Source organism: Hylaeus volcanicus, chromosome 8 (genome assembly GCF_026283585.1).
Source record: "Hylaeus volcanicus isolate JK05 chromosome 8, UHH_iyHylVolc1.0_haploid, whole genome shotgun sequence".
Lineage (NCBI taxonomy): Eukaryota > Metazoa > Arthropoda > Insecta > Hymenoptera > Colletidae > Hylaeus > Hylaeus volcanicus.
The window spans coordinates 8,278,438-8,298,435 of NC_071983.1; the positions used below are offsets into that span (position 1 = coordinate 8,278,438).

The following is a 19,998-nucleotide window of genomic DNA, read 5'->3' on the forward strand; positions in this document are numbered from 1 at the left end:
ATCATCAGACGATATCTTTCCCGACAGTTAGACAATGAGTGAAAAGGATATAACGGAAACTTCTAATTTATATGAACACTGTCAGACAAAGCAGCCAAGTGTAAGTCGCGTAAAAAATTTTTGCGACAACCGAATATATCGCTTCAACCTGTAAAGATATTTCAGGTAAAGAAGGTGTGTCAATATATTCTAGAGCCAGTGTATAACTGAACTTCGTCAGTCAGAATTGTGTGTAGCTTACTCAAAACTCTAGCGAACGTTTAACCTTTCGTTGGTCGAGGTGCACCGAGCTGATCGATGGTCCGCGGAAAAATCGTGACATCGAATCACACTCGCCATGCTAATGGATAGAGTAACGCTGGACACGCGACGCTGAAACGGTATATATGGACATGTTTTTTGTTGCTGTCTTTTGTTTCATCGAAAATAACAGGAAACAATTTCACCGACGTTTTCCCGGCGTTGGAGTGTCAGACGCTTTTCGTCCGTGAAAGGCCTTTGACATTTTTATTTTACACATTACGTATATATTTTTATATATAGAATAAAATCGTAATTTCGTGGGTTTTCTCGATTTGGTCGCGTGCACTCTCGGATAAAATCTCTTTTGCAAAACGTGTTGAGAGAATACAGGAACGGACAAAAATTTAAGACAGTGAATTGTAATTTCATTTATGTTAGAAATACGCATAAATTAAAACGATCACTATCTATTGACAATAATTTAACTTAATATAATATAAATTGTATTGTAATTGAATATTGTTATGGTATCGGTGGTTGAAAAAACGAGGCACGAAAATAACTGACAGAAGAAATATTAAATAAGATTTCTTAAAAATGAATGCCCATAAAATGTTTCCATAAAATGCTCAAGAAACATACTTGTATTACTATTTTATGTTCTCGTTTGTTTATATTATTCCATCTTGGCGCACAATAAACTAAAATAGGTAACTCACAAATATATCGAAAAATTAATTCTCTAAATCAATTTCCATGGGTCAGTTTATTCCTTATCCACGGATCAATCTCTAATTATAAGTATTATTTGTTACTCGAAATAAAGCTAATTCAACTCTGCATTCGTGTATCTGAGTCGAGATAAATGACTATAGCTCTCCGACCATAGATCGACGATGAATGCTCGCTAACGTAGACTTGTTGTTAGCATTACTGTAGCTGAGGCGCCAGGCAAACGTTGCGAACTTTGCCGAACATTTGTTAGAACTGCACGGTCGACGAGTACGCGGCTTTATATAATAGCGAATAGTTAAACGAAAGATAACTCCGACGATGTTTCGATGGTAATTAGGACTCTTCTAGAATAAGGTAAACACGCAAACATCATACGTGTACACTGCCAAACGAAAGTTTGAAGCGCACCACGGTCTTTGAAATAAATTAAGCTTGTTTCGTACTTATACAAACACTTTATTGAAAATATTATCTAAAACCCATCGATCTATTCAGTTACATTCAATATTAATACATTTCTAGCCGGTAGGATTAAATTAGATTTTATGTCATGCTTTGTTTACCAAACAAAAATTCATGAAGTTCACCTGTTTTTTGGAGCTGGTACGCTAGAATCTTCCTTTAATACAATTTTTTTTAATTAGACCTATTTTATATACAGTATGCAAAAATCGTCCCGCGGTCAAAGAGTTAATTCACATTCATTCCAATATTATGAAGCCAATGAATAAAATGAATAAATCTTATGTTCCTATCATCCAGGATTAGAGCTCTAATTAATTAATAAATAATTCATTCATTAACTCCCATAAGGATTATACGAAGCAACTATATACGAAAAACCATGCGTTCGAATATTAATCCGAATCATTGTATGGACCGCAATCTAGTTACTCGACTCGGTTGGCCTGAACAAAATATCAAGTCAGGAAGTTGCCATTAACCGACAGAGGGATAATTATTGCGTGAAACGACGCCACATGTCCCGCGTATCGTGCAGCGACGCGAATGATCCGCGTCAAAATCATCGCTCGAACGCGCCTCGTTGAAATGCGCCGATGCAACGCGACAATGTTCCATCCAGTTATACCAATTTCATGATATCGACGACCATATCACTGATATCAAGTTTCCCTGAACGCAGGCCCGAATTAATGCATGAGTTACGGCCTAGGGCTCACAACCAGCTGGAGAGCAACCGCAGATTAACACGAGACGTCATCCAAGCGATATTCATTTTAGCTCTGTGCATCGTAATTTCTTTTTTAAATAGGTACACTGGAATCATTGTTATGTAAACGTTGTGTTATATTATTACGAGTACGAGATGCACTGCCCATAATTGAAGTCACATACATTTCTATACGTTTCATACATTACTTCTTTTTTTAAACAAAATCGATTTTGTTTGCACCTTTCGAAAGATACATATCTCAAGAATTTTGTGTCAAAAGTTGAACAAGAAATCTTTATAATTGCTAGACTTTTAGCCTTGAATGTGGAGTAGAAAGCGTTTGACCGAAGGCTATTGAAACTTTAAATACGTTTACTTTACTTAAAACGACATGTTTCAGTTCGCTCGACAGCTTCCTGAGGAAAGTACGAGTCCGATCGATATGATTCAAGTTACATTTTCCTCAAAAAACTCGTTGCTAGGTCTGGACGTAGCCAGTTTTTTTAAAACTTTGCTAGCGAATTGCTAGCGTAGCTAACACTTTGATCTGTCTGGCCTATGTGGTACTATTCTACTTACGAAATACAGACCAAGACTTATTGTACTTGTCTGATCAGATTTAGCCTCGATTTTAATTTTTCTCCCCCGAGCAATTTTTAACATTCATTAATACATTACAAACACCACAAATAAATATTGATATAAATCATTCTCCAAGTTTTTCGTGAAATTTTCTCGAATTGTACTATGTAACCAAAGATATCCCAATAACTATCTAGAGGGAGATAATGGACTGTTATTTGAATAATACTCGACTCTGATAGACCAGCTACACCGTTACGTTGTAAAGGTCTCCATTATACTTGATGTTTGAGTTGAGTCGCTGAGATTGATCTCATCGCTAATTTAGCTGTTTGTACTCGGCGAGGTTTCGCACACTTCATTCCGGCAGCACCGACCTATGCACACGTATCTCACCAACGCAAGATCTCGTTAACTTCGAGTACCTATTTCTCAAAATGAACTGCGCCATTCCACGTGAAATCGGACAGTTTCTAGAGTAACGTTTCGAATTCCACTGAAATCCAGATGTCGAGTGTCGTTTTGAGTAACGACTTGTAAGACCGTCCAACACCTTGTAACAAATCCACGATGATGCTTCACGGTTGCTATCTCGGCGGATCAATTACCCTTTGCATTATGAAGTCACCCCTGTCGTAACAGAACTACTTTTTCTTAAAACTGTTATATCAGGTCTAACGTGACACTTGGTACAATCGATAAAACAAATTAGTGGGATATAGTCTTATTGAAGAAATACTTTGAAAGCGTGTGTAGTAGGTACTTATTTCAATGATTTCTGAAATCTATGTTATGCACAACCTAAATATCTACAATAACGCTTTTTTTCTATCTACGTTAATTTTTAGAAATTTAATTAAACAGGTATTTCGTTCGCAACTACGATGGTAGCCTTCATCCTTTGAACACGAATTAGCAGAGTTCTAATTGATAGAACTATTAGTTTAATTGATCAAGAACTATAGGACTATTGAAAACTCTTAAAGCGAGAACTCTTAATTGTTTATGAGCTTCCAGAAAGTGTGCTAGCAGCTTCACACAGACTGACTCACTGTATGCATTCCAAGATCGATCGCCAACCCTAATTCACCAAGCACGCGTAATTCCCTACTTATGTCCTGACAATTCCTGCTCTCGTTTCTTTGATTCCTCCGCGGTGGCCCTCTCCCTGCGTCGCGTCCCACGGGGAATTTCTGAACCTGGCACAGCATCCAGTTGGCACGAGCTTGTAATCACCTCGCAAAGTTACCGTGCGTGAAGCCGGATCTTGGCAGACTGCGTGCATTCGTTTCACGCACGACTATTCAGATGCGTGTGTATGTACCTAGGAGAGTCGTTCTTTTTATCACCAAGTCGATAGACGGGCAGATATCGCACGCAGAGGGTTCTCCTTTCACGCGGGGATGCATCCCCATTGGCGCTGGCAAGCTTTTGCGTTCTCGCATTCTTCCTCGTTGCGTCAAGGGCCTACAATGTACTGTGTTACGTACGGAGAAACGAGATTAAAACAAGGATAGGATAAGGTTAGAATAAGGATAGAATAAGGATGGAGTAAGGATAGTTTTATGGATTAGAGTAAGTAAAAGTTATAAGAAAATTGTAATGGAAGTGGAGATCGTGCAAATCCCTTGGGGAGCATTAATCAAATACATACATACGTACGGTGACTATTTTTAAATTTAACCATCAGGTATCGAGGTGTGGTCTCACAAACCACGCAACTACCGTGACTGTTGTTTTATTTAATGTTAAAATACAATGTAACTTTAAAATATGAACTTATTCATTTTTTGTTATCAAGGTTCCATAAACAGAAGTTGCTTTTCTGGTAATTCAAAAATTTAGTATATCGAAATTCTTCTTTCAACAGCAACTTATATTTAAAACATTTAAAATAACGTTACAAAAATATTTTAAACGACATTGTAATTCGAGAAAAAACTCAAACACTCAAGAAGCTTACAATATCTCTTTACCATTCAGCCATCGTTTACACGAGCGATTTACCGTGCGTTTATAACAACTGCCTGGTATATGTGTATGAAGATGATACTCATTTGGTTAAGACTTTTGATCCTTGTTGCGCCGAGTTTGCTAAGTAGGAGATAGAAGATAAACTTCGTACGTTTTCACGCTGGTGCAACTTGCATGGTTTGGGATTAAATCCCTCCAAATCCTCCATGTTGGTTGTCGGATCTTCCTCCATCCTACGCAACCTATCTTCCTTCGTTATCACACTTAACTCAACTCTACTTGCCATGCGACCTTTTCTTAACCTCTTTTCAGGCACTGGCACGTACAGTGATTCAAAAAATTTATCAAATACTTTTCTTTACAATATTTTTTATTTAATCAAAGTAAAATCGATCATTGTAAGTTTTTGGAAACGTACTTATTATACAATTTGATTTGTTACATTGGCCTAGTTTACTTTTTTTTTTTTTTTTTTTTTTGTGATACGCCAACATTTACAGCGTCGATACCAAACAATTTGGTACAAAATATAGTAATATTTTGTCTATCCGTAAATGTCGTTCTACCACAAAGAATAAATGAAGTTGTTCATTTACGTGATTGTCCTGTACGATCCGTGTGGTATCAGACATAAGCACGAAGAAGAACTCCGTTTCGATACATTTTTAAAAGAGAGGGCAGCGTTTACAAACACCAGACAATAGTTGAATATGTACCAGATTAAATCGCGAGTGGAAAACAACGACCAAAGAGGAACGTGCATCCGACGCAGTCTTAAACGTGACCACATTAGTGTGTGGCGCGGTTTGTAGATCTCCCCGCGCGGTTTAACCCCGATTCCTCGATCCGTGGACGACTATTACGGCGAGGAGTGGCTTCAACGCAACGTTCCTGGCTAGCCGAATCCCTTTGGAAATTCAGGATGTTCCCCTACGAGACACTTGTGCTGTCATCTCTATGCGACTAACTCGAACGTTTGTGGGAAGAAAGCATCCTGCGGAGAATTCGATGTGTATGGTTGGGATTCGTGATCCTCCTTGCTTCAACGTTCCAAATTAACGATTCGAACACATAAGTAAACGATTATGAAAAATCACTTGTGAATGATAGGAAATTAACGCATTTATGATCGGCGAAAATGAAGAAATTCTGAAAGTAGTTACCGTAAACTTCTATAATCAAGGCGAGGAAAAATTAATAACTAAGAATCTATTAGATATTTATGAAACTTGGTATTCGTGAGTTATTTCGGACATAGATTACGAATTTGACATCAGAATTGCAAAATTCAATACGACGGATCGAATATAGCCGACATGTATATTAAAACTTCGTTAGATTTCCACGAAATTTGGTATATATAAATTATTTGAGCTGCAAATTACGTATTTGATATTAAAGTTGAAAAATCTAAAATTGCGTATCCAAAAAATGAGAAAAAAGAGCTGTTAAAAACATGAGAAATTGCATTCGCATTATGGCTACCTTTTCAGCAATCTGTACCATAGTGCGACGTCTACCGTTGATTCAACCAATAGCACCACTGAAGTTGTTCACGACAGTCACAACTCCAAGCACCGTCTCTATCGCAACAATCTCCCAGTGCCATTTAATCTCGAATTCCTAATTCGCGGCAACACTTTCGTGGCAAATTCGGTATGATCTTTCGTTTGGAAACTACTGGCCAGATGATTCCAGCTGAGAGATCAGATCGTAGGTTGCCGACCTCTAACTCGAACGATACGACGCGCCATTCCGTCTAAAGCCATTACGCGTCGAAGCAGTTTCCGGTAACGGAAGATCAAAGTCAACGGCGAACAGGAGTCGTCGCCGGACGAGGCGTGCATCGCCGTGCCGCGGCCGCGGCGTTAATATTTCAGTAGCAAGGTCGTTGTCCCTCAGCGTTACAAAGCGATTCTCCCGGTATCTTTGTTACATCTTCCCAAGACAAACTCTCCGGTCCTGTATTCACAAAGCCTGGCATCCGGTGTCAAGCCAGCCGCTTCCGACATGTTACCCCGCGACCATCCCCTCCAGCGGTACTCAGAATCGTGACTTCGTTCGCATTACTCGCGCGGAAACCAATTTACCATCCTAATTTCGTGCGGATTATCCGGTGTAAACGGCAGACCCGGCCTCCTTTGTGCATTCGACTGCCGCGAGCTAGTTAGCTTAACGGCGTCTGGCGAGGCTCCAGTCGTTCTCCCACCACGGGAACCAGCCTCTCTCGGTTATGCATGGAATTCTTGCGCCCGGGAATCGCCATTACGGTGTACGGAAGCAGCCCCGAGTGCCTCACGCACACGCAACCGTTCGCCGCGTCCTCTGCCCGACCGTCAGCGTCTTTTTCGCCCTGGCACCGCGGCGGCGGCGTTTCACGCTACGTCGAGCCCCGTGCTCGTTTGAAGTCAACGAAATTGGTTGCATACCCCTCTTATAACCTCCGACGACTCGAGGGTGTGAGGGCCTGTATTCATCGCGCCTACGTCCTTCGACTCCCTTTCCAGCTAAGCACACCGTCACACAGGCTTGGATCATACAAGAAAACGTCGGTCACTGATACAACACGATTTTCATGAAACTTTGGATTGTTTGATGCACTTTCGCACGAAGTATATCTTTTTTAACCGACTTCAAAAAGGAGGAGGATACTCAATTCGACATGTATATATATATTATATATTCCACCATCATAAATCTTTCTATCACCCACCGCATCAAATACATAACGTAAGTTCGATTATTTTCTGAACAGACCTCATATAACAAAAGGCCACTCTAGTACACAATCGCTAATAAATATGATCAAAGATCATAATCACTGACTATTTGAGCAGCTATTCAATCATTCGAGCTACCCTTTCGAGACATTCATCATTAGAAACGTCCAAGTAATTTGTGTCATTCGACACAACCAAGACACTCGAGTAATCTCAGTCATCCAAATCTTTCAAGATTTTCAATTAACAGATCCTTGAGTCTGATTGAGTTTCGCTTCCCGACTCAAAACGTCTCGTGATCGCTCGAATCGCGCACTGTCACCGCCACCCCTCTCATTGTCGGTTTCTTCCCACTTTCCCAATACTCTTTCTTTAAACCCGTGATCGTTCGTGTTTCAATCGACCAGGTTCTTTCCTCTGTAGGCATCCTATCGGCCACTCCGTGCTCCTGGTATTCCTCGGAATTACGAATTATGCAGCGCGAGTACCTTCGACCCCGAACCTTCGGGGATGAGTTCCTCGGGAATTACGAATCACACGTCCAGACACTCCCGTCTCTGTCTACCGGCCTCCCGAACCAAGGAAAAGAGGAAATGGGGACTGTTGGTTTAGACGAAAACAATTAGGATTGTTAGGAACAAAGGAACGGTGGAGCAGATGGAGGATCCTCGAAGAGCACGCTCGGTTCAGAGCTGTGGACTTACTGCGTCGGCAAGTGCAAACGCACGCGTAACGCAACGTGGAAGGCAATCAGTGTGTTTGTTCGCGTCGAAGGGTGGACGAACGGATTCGCGAACAACGACTAAAGACGCTGAGCTATGCATAATTTTCGGAAAACGTATGCGGATCGTCTGAAGCACTCATTGTCAGCATTATCGATAGGATATTCCATCGATATGTTTAATAATTGACCTTACTTTGAGCTTGTATTTCCGAGAAATAAACGATAGCAATCGTTTGGAATGTATGTAGTTTACCGTTTGTTCGCTGAATGTATTTTTCAAAGATTCGTTAAAAAAATATGAACACTGAACCTAAGGCACTCTGTATATAGCATAATCTGCTGAATAAATAATGTTTAATGCGTGCGCATTTTTTATAATATGTGTCTGTATTTCCGAGTCGATTGTTCGTTGCCAGCAGTATCAACGCGTCGCGAGTACGTAAGAGGAAATCTTGGTTCGTAGGTTGATATTTACAAGCCTTGAATTATGAATGTTGTTCCATCCAGGTAATGCGAGAGTTTCAGCCGGTTGGAACAGGAACGGCTTACACTGGAGTTGGAAGCTTTACGTAGAACGGAAATTACGTTCGAACGCAGCCGGATATGTGGCCAGATGGCCGCCTTTCCGCGAATTTTGAATAACAAATCATGGACCGACTAATTCACTGAGCCGCCCTGCTCTCGAGAGAGAATGGAACACCCGGAATAACTACTTCGTTATCATGCCGTAATCCACTAGGATCTAGTTGAGCAAACGAGAACATCTATCGCGAACCAGGTAGAGGGAGAGGGAAGGGACGTTTTGGCTCCGCGATTTTACTGGAATCTGTGTCGCAGGTATAATTAGTAATTACCGACACTCCCCGCGATGACGTCGACGTAAAACAGTTTAGCCCGTAACTCGTTGAACCTTAAACATTGCGGGATTCGTTTAAATTTCATTGAGCTCTCCGATCCCCCGAACTACACTTTATAAATTATACGTATTTGTTAAAAATGGCAAGTGTCCACCATTTCACTATTTCACCATCCCAGCATTTGTGTACAGATTATGACAGTACCATCGCGTCAACATCTGCATCTTCTATTGTTTTCCGAACCAAGCTTCTACCGAGGACTTTTTCCTCCCTCGATTTCCCTATCGCTGCCTTCTCCGAAGTGCACCTATCTTATTCATACCCAATATCTATCCCCGTTGCATTCCTCAATCACACGAAAAGAACGGGATAGCGATGGCGTCCTAGCTGCAACGGAAATGCGAAAGACAACAAGAAAAGAGAAAGCAAACGCTTTATTCCTGGCACGGATCTGAAATATGTCGCCAGGCTTTATTCTTTCCACGCTGCCTTTGGCGGGTGCTCGTGTTAGGCGATGATTACATTTTCCAAGCGGACGCGCGAGTCAACGATATAGTGCGCCGTGACGCGATGCTTTGGGTCTTATTCGGAAAAGAGGCTGTTTCTAGCACGTCTCTGGACTGTTTATTTCGCGACAGTTATTACATTCCTATCCAATGCATAGCGGGGTATTTGAGGTATGAAGGTATGTATTAAAAGGTTGAACGAGATCGTTAATGTGCCTTAAGGGGTTATACAAGAATTTGTGTTCAAGCGATAACAAGATTTTCTTTACATTCAAGTACATTAATGTATTGTGAAAAAATGCAAACCGACGAAATAAAATTCATAAAAAAAAGAATTTGTCGTGTCGCAGAATAAAAACCAGTAATGATAACCGAACAATACCGACAGCAAACTGAAATGAGCATCTCTTAAAAGACTATGGCAATTGTTATTCCCAGTACAATTACCATACCTGTTTCCCGTAGCAAAAATAATTTCTACGGTAACGAGGAAATTTTTACACCGTCACCTTCGCGCCACGTTCTCCACTCCGCTATTTCTATGCGGGATACGGCTTTGCACTGTTTTTCGGAGTTTGGTAAATCAGTTTCTAAAACGCTTGCTTCTGAATACCTCGATGAAACAGTCAAAAAACAGAAAACTGTCTGTAAAGTATCATTCTGTATAAGGTGATATTTTTCTTTTTTAATTCACACCTCTATGCCTCTTAGAATTTCCACCAAAAATCGTCCCACAGTCAACGGGTTAATGAAATTACAACAAACGACGGATTATATTAAGCATTCTGGTAGGATACGAGTTACGAATAAACTATGGAACCAGGGAGTTTAATAAAATCGTTCCTTTATCAATGATTTATTGTCGAGTATAAATCCGTCGACATATTTCAATATCTGTGAGCATTTTCCTGTTCCCTGGTGTCCCCCACAACACTGGAATAATTCGTCACAATCAAATCGCGTCCCCGCTGTCGCATTAAAAACACAAGTCTCGCGATATTCGACATGGAAATGCGATTACACGCATGGAAACCGTTTTTACGGGCGTGATAATGAAACATTCAAACGGCACCCGATAAACATGCCACTCGTCGCTCTAATTAATACCGATGAAATCTGCAATTCGCAGCGGGCGAACCGAGCGTTTTCAATTCCGAATCGCGTTTTCATCCTTCCGCTCGCAGTCTAGTCACTCCGGAGTAAAACACACTGGACATTATGGAAAAATTCTCATCGAGCTAACTTTCTGCATGCATTACCTCGTTTTAAGTAATGACTTTCTGCATATATTAACCCTTAGCGGTCTAAGCTTTTAACATGTTGACAGACTGCCAAGTCGGACGTTTTTTTCACAACCAGAAACTACGTTATCGATAGGATGAATCATGGGCTACCTTTGTTAATTATAAATAGTAAAACGTTTAGTCGATATGTTCAAATCCTTCGATCTAAATTACGTAACAAAAGATGTGCAAACAAAACGTTGTTCGTTCGCGTTATAAATGAGTTATCCGAAATAAAAAATACTAGACAATTTAGAAGCATGCATTTGAGTATGATTTTATTAATTATAATATGAACGGAGCGTACGCGCGTGTAGCGTGTGACGGAGTTTACGCGTACGTTCGATCGCGGAGCGAAAACGAGAATGCTTCTCCCGCGACAATATGATACCGAGTGCCACTTAACGGCACGAGTAAACACTCGACTCCTATTATTGCATTTGCGGGCGGCAGCTATGGCAATGGCATAGGGAAACCGAAAGAAACAAAGACGAGAGGGAATAGAGATAAAAAGAGTAAGAAAGCGAGAAACCAGACATCCAGCAGTACATCCTCGTCTGTAAATATGACGCCTTTTAGATTTAAACGAAACACCCTGTATGTTAAAATTGTATTGAAAATTAAAAAGTCAATCATCGACTCTAAGGTACTAAAGAAGTAAAAAAACTTAAATATTCGTTAAAAGAAATAAAATCTATCGTGTTCAAATATAATCCTATTTACTTCTCCAATTTAAACGTACGTCCTCCTGCAGATGGTTATTCAAAAGCATTGTACGACGTGTGCCGGCGTGTTTCTGAAGTTCGTATGGCGAATCAGGTTTTGTATTGCCCGTTTCGTGCTCATGTCATTGGAAACAACAGAACTGTCGACGAGTGGTAGCGAAAATGAAATCGTCGAGTAGCCAAGAGCCACTCTTTCAAAAGTTCCGAGCTTCCGCTGTTGTCTCTGATCGGGAGTCAAACGGGGAACGCTTCGAGCGGATTCACGTAAAACTGGTAATTACAATCGGAGACGAACGACTGGGCAATTTCGGCGCCGTTTGCCTAAAAACTCGATACGAATGAGACCGGCGGCGCCGGCGTCCAATATTCGAGGCGACAAGAGTTGGCGGAAAACTGCGCGTCAAAGGGGACCAGGTACCATGTGTCGCTGAACAATTTAGTGCACCACGACGCTACTACGAATTGCAATACTAGGCACTGGCGATTCCGGTTTACCAGTAAATAGAGAAAATTCCTTTCAATTGTCCATCGATAGCGTGATCGTGGATAAAAGCGTGATGGCGATTCTCGTACTCGTCGCTAGAGGACATCCGATCGATCCCTTTCTCGCAACCACTCGAACTCTGTTTCCTATGGAGGATGTTAAAAGAAAAGGGGCCGGAAGTAGCAGGTCGCTTTTGCACCTGTGCAAACAAATTAATCAATAGCATGCCGAGACGTTGCGAAGCTATAATTGCAAATGGAGGAGATTGGGCACACTATTAAGTAAGAGGTATTAGCTTTTTAGATACACTTTCGATCTACATAAATTTTTTTTAAAAAGTTTTTATTTTTTGCAGAAAGATCGCGTCCACGCTCTTGTGCTACAAACTGTATATGTCCTTTTAAATGTATGTCTAATTGTAAGTTTCAATTTTCCAGATCAGATCCCTCTCAAAACCAAGCGAGATTGATTCGCTGCAGTCTCTTCTACCACAGAAAATGGACAAATTATTCAGTCGGCATATTTGCAATGCCTCGTCCTGTATAATTCGCTTCTCTTTTTTGCACGAAACTGATTACTCCGAGAGTTCCTTTGCTTCTTTCACCCTGAAAATTATCCGAACTAACTCAAGGATTAAGCACGACGCCTTGGTCCGAAACGATCCAAAGCAGTGTCGGCGCTGAACCGCTTTATTGGGGGAACGTTAATGAAATTGGTCTTCATTTCGCATCGTTCGTATAACGCTGCTAATTGGGGGGAGTTACTCCTCCTAGTTACAAGAAAAATCACTCCCCGCTTTATGCAATTCCAGACGACTACCCGACAAATGGAGCCTCCCTTTCATTAAATTTACACTCCCTTGACTTGAAAGGCCAGGCTTCCGTAAGTCGCGTCCGTAAGTGGCCGAGCATCGGCGTCTTTAATTCCACAGCAGCGCAAAGAGACCTCGGAATAAAACCGCTCGTCGATAATTACTAGGCTTGACGTTGTTGGTCCGCAACCTTTCGCCTGCCTATCGAAAGACGAAACTGCTTTGACACGGTATGACTTTGCTCGCCTGGTTCGCGGAAAGATGTTGGAAACTTTGTGAGAGTAGCAGCGTCGGCGTCGGTGGTTCTTCAGGGAGTCTTCTACTTTCAAAAGAGGGGTCTATTAGCAAGGTTTCTTCTCAAATGTTATTGACAATTATGATGTCAAACGTTGTATGTCTATTTATGGAAAAGGTGGGACAAAGCGAAAGCGTTGGAATATTTACTATATATAATTCAACCTTGTTGATAACGAGGACGATTACATAATTGATTAAAAATAAAAACATACTCTAAATTTATTTGTTTGAATTTAATATAAAAGAAACGACATTACTTTATGGTCTCCCTAATATATAGATAATTATTATATTATATACATATAATAATAATAATAATAATAATAATATATGAAAATAACCATTGCCCTTAAAAGCAATTAGTCAAATAATCGCCCACTGTAAGATGTCAATCGCTCACGTTGCGATGAAATGGTTTAAACCATACCGTTAGGAACGAGAATAAAAAATATTTAACTGTAGAGGGTTAAGAGCTACTGGGCTATGCTTTTCGAGTGCACACTCTCGCGAAGGTGAGACGTTCCACGTGTTATAAGGCCGTGGTTCTCGACGTAAGAAAAAAGACGACTTACGAAGACCGTGGATGAAGCGAGGCTGAAAAGAAAAGGAGTACGAGCCTCTGTACTCGCAATGCAGCCACTTCGCGCACCTACTTTCAAGCTGCAGGCACACTCGCGTGGGACTTGAGAACTTTTAAGAAGCGCTTACATAACCGAATGTACAGACTAGTTGACGTATGAATCTCTACGTGACTTACTTGCGACGAAGTGTCGACCTAACTCGGGACTTCAGACATTTGTTCGAGAAACATGAGAGCTATGGTATTTTTAATAGTGCAGGACACGAAGTCAAACAAAGACAAAGCATTTTCTTTCATTCTTTCTTTCCTTTTCTCCTTCTTCTATCCTTGTTTGGCCGATTCATGGACTGCATTAAATCTAATCTAGATCTCAATTTTGTAAAAAATAATTTGTTTATAACAATAGCCTATTGCGCCACGTATTGTCTCCACCTTTCGAGAACCTGTCGCTAGCCAAACAGCGGCGGATCAACTGCCCCAAACATCAGTATATCGATTGGGCGCTAACATGCCAATTTGAGAGGAAGAAGATGCTTCTAGAAGTTCCATTTAAATACGGGAACCTGTCTCGAGAAATTAATACGCAACTCTGATGAAATCGTCAAGCAATTCGAGTTGGCATAGTTAGCGCAAACTTCTTTTCACAGGTGTATACATAGAGAGGATTCGATCGAACAAGAATACTTAAAGATCATTATACGATGCAAGAATGTTTTCCACTGGCGTATCGCTAACTTCGTTAGAAATTTTCCTGATTGGACGAGGAATCGGACAGGGAAAGTTTCTCGAACAACTTTCAAGATGTGCGCGGAGCTTCTTATTACACTTGTCGTTCGTTGCTTTAATCCGTGCCTTCGCTTCTTTAATTAACGCGAGAATTGCCGAGCTATCGCTCTGTGAAACTTTTCGGCTCATCATCTTTATGATAATAAGTTAACGACGAAGGCGGATCGAGTTTCGGCGCGCAACGCTTGTACCGATCGATCCTGTAAATCGCGGGACACGTCCGTTCTCGGAGATGTTTTAATTCGAAATCCTTTAATTAGAGAGTCGGCTTCCGCGGCATTCTTCGATGTGCTTACTCTTTAATTGCTTTTCTTCGATCGTTCCCAGCGCGCTTCGCATGCTTCACAAACTCCCACCAATAAAATCTCTCTTAATTGAGATTCGCGACCAACTCGATCCGCAAGAAAGTTTTTTCACCTCCCTCGGAGTTTAATTGTTTGTTTGAATTGCGCCAGCTACAGGTAGAGAGTGCGTCCCAGGAATAAGGAAGCCATCTGTCTGTATTTGTGACGACAAGCTATTTTCTGACAAATTCATTTTTTATTAAAGTGGAGCGGAATTTTCGCCAATTTCTGTCGCGATCTATCGTTCCACGGAGTCATAGATCGTACAATTGTGTTTGCATGCGCGCGCAATGACATGCGAGTCTCCCGGGTCACCGCGTGTATTACATTTAAATAGAATTTTTGATAGGGTACGACGCTGCTCTCAACCCGTAACGAGAATTAAACCGGCCGGCGCGGAGTCACGTGACGCGCGAGCCGAAACGGATAATTAAAATCGCCCGAAAATTGATAATTTCCGCTAATGAGTGTAAATCAGCGGTATCTCGTTAATCAACGCATATTTGGCAATTCGGGTGGCGGGCGGGAGGAGAGGTTACATGGTAAACAGCACGCGACGAAACAGACTCGATCCACGCTTGCCAGGTTAATTAAACAATTTTTTCAACGACCATTGACTAATTGCAACTCCAGACAAAAAGTTTTTGCCCAAACGCAATAGTACGAAACTGTATGAACTTACCGCGATTGTTTAAGGATGTTTGGGAGATGTATTAAAATAGTCAGTATCGCTTCGATGAAAGTTCTTGAAAACGCCTGAAAATCCGGGTTGGCAAAGTAGTGTAAACCCTTAAAGGTTTCCGACGTCCCGTGAAAGTTCCACGAATAACACCGCGAAACTATCGATAGCGATCTGGAATCGATGCACGCAGAGGTACCACCGATTCCGTTAACGCACGCGAAAGACATTTACCGCGGTATTGTTTGCTACTTGCTATATTTCATTGCGGATAGATCTTTCAGAGACGCGAAATCGCGGCAGAAACGCGAACCGCGTGGATGAAATGATACGTAAAATGGCGCTTACTCAGGCTGAATCCGGAATCCTTCACGTGGATGACCACCATCGGTATCAGTACCATCACGATGAGGTTTACGACGTGGAACACCATCCCTGGCCCGTGAGCTATGATATCCTGCGGCACAAAATAGAGAGGTACAAGTTACGAGCGGAAGTTGCTTGCAGAGTACGCGCGCGGAACATGAAGGAGATTGAGGGAGGGGAAAAGCACCCTCGATTCCGAGGGGATGGACGTAGGGGGTTGGCGAAGATCGACGTAGTCCTGGAGAACGGTGTGCTTCTCAAAATACGAAGGCTGAAATGCACTCAGTTGAAATTATTATACATATATATATATATATATCGCATTCTATAATGAGGACAGGGAGATTGTTGTATGTAAACAGTAAGAGACAACAGAAGACCAATATAAATACAGGTAAAGGTAACGTACTTCCAACTATGCTAGTACTTGTTTTCTCTGATATAAGCGCACTCAGTCTGTTTTAATTTTTCATCATCTTGTAACCAATTCTCATTAAATAAATTGTAGAATTGTTTTTTATTCCAGTGACTGGTTTCCATTGTATTCCTTTTACCAGTAGAAAATGTTCAAAAATTTCAAAAAGTAGAACCTCCCCGTACAACTACCGAAAATCGTTTATTATCCACGCAGAAGCCTCCGTATATCCTGTCTGTGTCACTGACTGTGCCTGTGTTCAATAGAAAACCAAACGTCCTTGCCACGAGAGTGGGTTATTTAAATATGGTCCTGCGCGGACAAATTAAATGGGCGTTCACTGGGTGGCGCTGGCATTAATTTTCATATCGAGTTCCCAGGTCAGTAACCTTTTGTTACTCGTTCGTTTCAGCAAATAGAGAAAATCGTGTCGCATTCGTGTGCATTTTCTCCGACGCGTAGGGTTGTATGTACATCTCTCGCGACGAAACGAGTGGATACTACAAGATCCTTCGACACTCTTAAATACTCGTTTTTATCCAGGGGTTGAGAAGATTTCAAAAATAACTGTTTCGCATTGTTATGTAAAGGTTCTGACTGAAACAGTTATAAGAATCGAAAAGATGCTGTAACAGTTATTTTTATTATTCTTAAATAAGTTATTATTCAAGTCAAAATATTGCATATTTTATTTTATATGAGTATACGATGTAATCCAAAAACTTGAAATGGTCGGTATTCCACAGCTCCCTCTACTTTCTTACACAAAGCTAGATTACTGGTCACCCAGGGAATTTGTTTTTCGGAACAAACTAATGTTCAGAGCTCTGAACATTAGTTTTTACCCCTTCTTGGGGGTCGTAGGGTTACTGGGTTAATCTGAGCCTTCTCGTTCTTTCTACACATGATACAGAATTCATAGATATCTACAAAAACAGTGACGTGTACTTGCAGTTGAGTCCTCCACGAGCTTTTACCCGCTCAACCTGTGAGAAATTCCTGCGTAGAAATCTGCTCGAAGTCGTGTGAACGTTGAAAGCGTAACGAACAGCTCCTCCTCGCTCCTTTTTCTGTTCAACATTCCGACTGCGAGCGAAAGTTAGGCAAAGCAAATATTAAGGCCACCGGCGACAAATGTAACACGAAAGCGTGCCGTGGAATATTTTATATTAGATGAGAAAGTTTCATCGCGTTTGTCTTCCCGCTTTATCATTGTCTTTTCGTCGTTGGTACACGCGATGCTTTACGGAAGCAGCTGAACGACAAGCTCGAATAATTAAACGCGTTTAAATTTTGTATTGAACATCCCAGAATTAGTATTTCAACTATATTTCAACGGACAGACATAAAAACGCATGCTACGCATATTACGTAAATAATGGCATTTATCTGATTATTAGAACAGGAGAAAAGAAGATAGGCGACATATACAGCGAAATATATTCGAAAAAATATTAGACAATAAGACCGGAAACAGAATTTGTGAATGACCAAACTCCCCTTGTTAGATAAAAACGAATTTGAATATATGTCTCTTTCTACGAATAAAGTTCAGCATAAGAGATTGGCGAAAAATGTAAATAGTTTCTGTAATTTTCCTTGTGAAGCACGAAGTGGGTCAAGATGATCGCGTTTTTTAAACTTAGCATTAACCACAACTGACTGGGTAATCGACGAACCTTTCATCGATGTGACGTCACGGAAAGTGCGCTTGTCCAGTCCGCAACTAAACCGACGGCAGTCGATACGCCGCCAGGACAAATATTTACGAAACGCTTGACCCAATTACACGGTTACAAAAGAATACCATGAATTTCAAGTTTGGTGTGGAAAATTGCACAACTGAAACATTTACGCGAGCGAAAAAGGCGAAGGGTCGGCCACGGCAGGGATTCTCTGGTTCGTCTTCGGGTACAAAGAGGAACGAGGCGGCCGTAATAACTCACCCCGCAAGCCTTTGATCGCGTCGAACGAATACGGGACAGAAAGGAATTAACAGGAAATGGAATTCCGGGCTGATAGAATTAACAGTACATGTTAATCGAGACAAATGGATCTATCAAGATAATCAGCCAAGGTAAAAGCCGCTCTAATACTCGGCCATAAAACCGTGACATTACTTACAACGCGTACCCCGTCACTCTCCGGGTTAATAAAAATCCGGCCATTTGCATTTTAATTAGTTCGACGGTTCAATCTCCTTTCGTACGCTTTTTTTTTCGTCATACCTATACACCCTGTAGCCTGCATTTTCTCGCGTATTATACACGATACGTTCCCCTGGTGTTATATTTATGTATAGGGTGTTCAATAAGGTGCAGTTAAACTTTCGTTATGTAGACAACCATTATATTGCAAGAAGCTATAAAATTGTTACAATAACCGTTATACGAACGTTGTATTTTATGAACCCTGTTATTATTTATTATTAGACTGTAGATCTTTAAGCATCTAGTACAATTGAACCTTCACCGAAATCAAGGAAAGTAGATCTTAAGGCCTCACTCAACCCTCTTCTTCAAAGGGTTTCAACTTTTTTTCTAGCAACGTAGCGTCTCTTTTCCTTATGTTATTTGACAAATCTACATTTTTCGTGTTGTTGCGATTTCTATATGTAACTATTACTTATGTCAATTAAGAAATAAAGGAAGAGAGAGTGAGAGAGTGTGAGTGAGTGAGAGAGAGAATCGATGGAAATTGATACGAGGTGTATATTGGATTAAAAGTCGCGCGCTTTGACTCGTGTTAGTTTTGAGGATTAATTTACCATGTATTATTCATACATGATGATCATTCGTATCGACGGATTATTCATACAGCGTTATTACGCGTTCGTCATTAGCCGAATTATTACTCGATTAGCGGACGACGATTAATCAAGGTACAGTAATTATCAAGTTCAGCGGGCTGCGTTGCTATGTGCTACGACCAGCAAATCAGCTGCTAGAAGAATGCAATTTTGACCGCTGTTCCTGTCCGACATACTAATTACACGTTCAAATATATCGTTCACGGACGGTCCCGTACACATACCCCGTCGATATCATCCGACAAAATTTAATTAAACCGCGAAGCTCGTATAAAACAAATTCGAGTATGTTCGTTGGGAAGCGTAGCATAGAAATCTATTAGGTGAATTTTCCGTATATGTAGTACTTGACAGTTTATTTAAGACTTTTAGCCCTTTGTACTCGGTTCTCCACTCTGAAGGGGCACCGTAAGTCTACCATGCCACTCGGATGTCCTCTTTCAGGAGACATCGAAATTTATTAATGATTACGCCAGAAAATCTGACGCCAGCGCAATTGTTTGAATCCGCGTGTTCGCGTGTTGCACATTAATTGTGTTATTAAGAACATTTAGCCGAAAAAAATCTTGACACTTTGAAGGAACCCAACGTAGATCTCTGCGGGGTTGATCGATCGCGAGTCGCGGTCCCCGCGGGACAGAACGGAGCACGGGCAATGTTTACACCGACGCGATACCGCACGGGAGTCGTGTATTTGCGCGACCACCATACCGTGAGGGAATATACGATATAACGTATATAGACGTTAGCCAGAGCATCGCTAATTCGCGTTGACGTGGAGGCGAACGAGGCTTTGCAACGTGATCGTCACGCTACGCCGATCATCAAACCGTAGTGCGCGTTTCATCGGCCGGCTAGACCATCTTTATGGTTCTACGATAACGGAAGAACGCTGAATCCAACG

The 19,998-nt window shown here is 41.2% G+C and overlaps 1 protein-coding gene across 2 annotated transcripts in view; it reads right to left on the reverse strand.

The window, feature by feature from the left end:
• Positions 1–19,998, reverse strand: part of LOC128881464 (diacylglycerol O-acyltransferase 1) — a 121,211-nt gene that overhangs the window by 53,472 nt on the left and 47,741 nt on the right. For both annotated transcript variants that reach the window (XM_054132513.1, XM_054132514.1), the window contains exon 5: positions 15,853–15,961. In XM_054132513.1, coding sequence (XP_053988488.1) covers positions 15,853–15,961 — 109 coding nt within the window. The remainder of the gene's footprint in view (positions 1–15,852; positions 15,962–19,998) is intronic.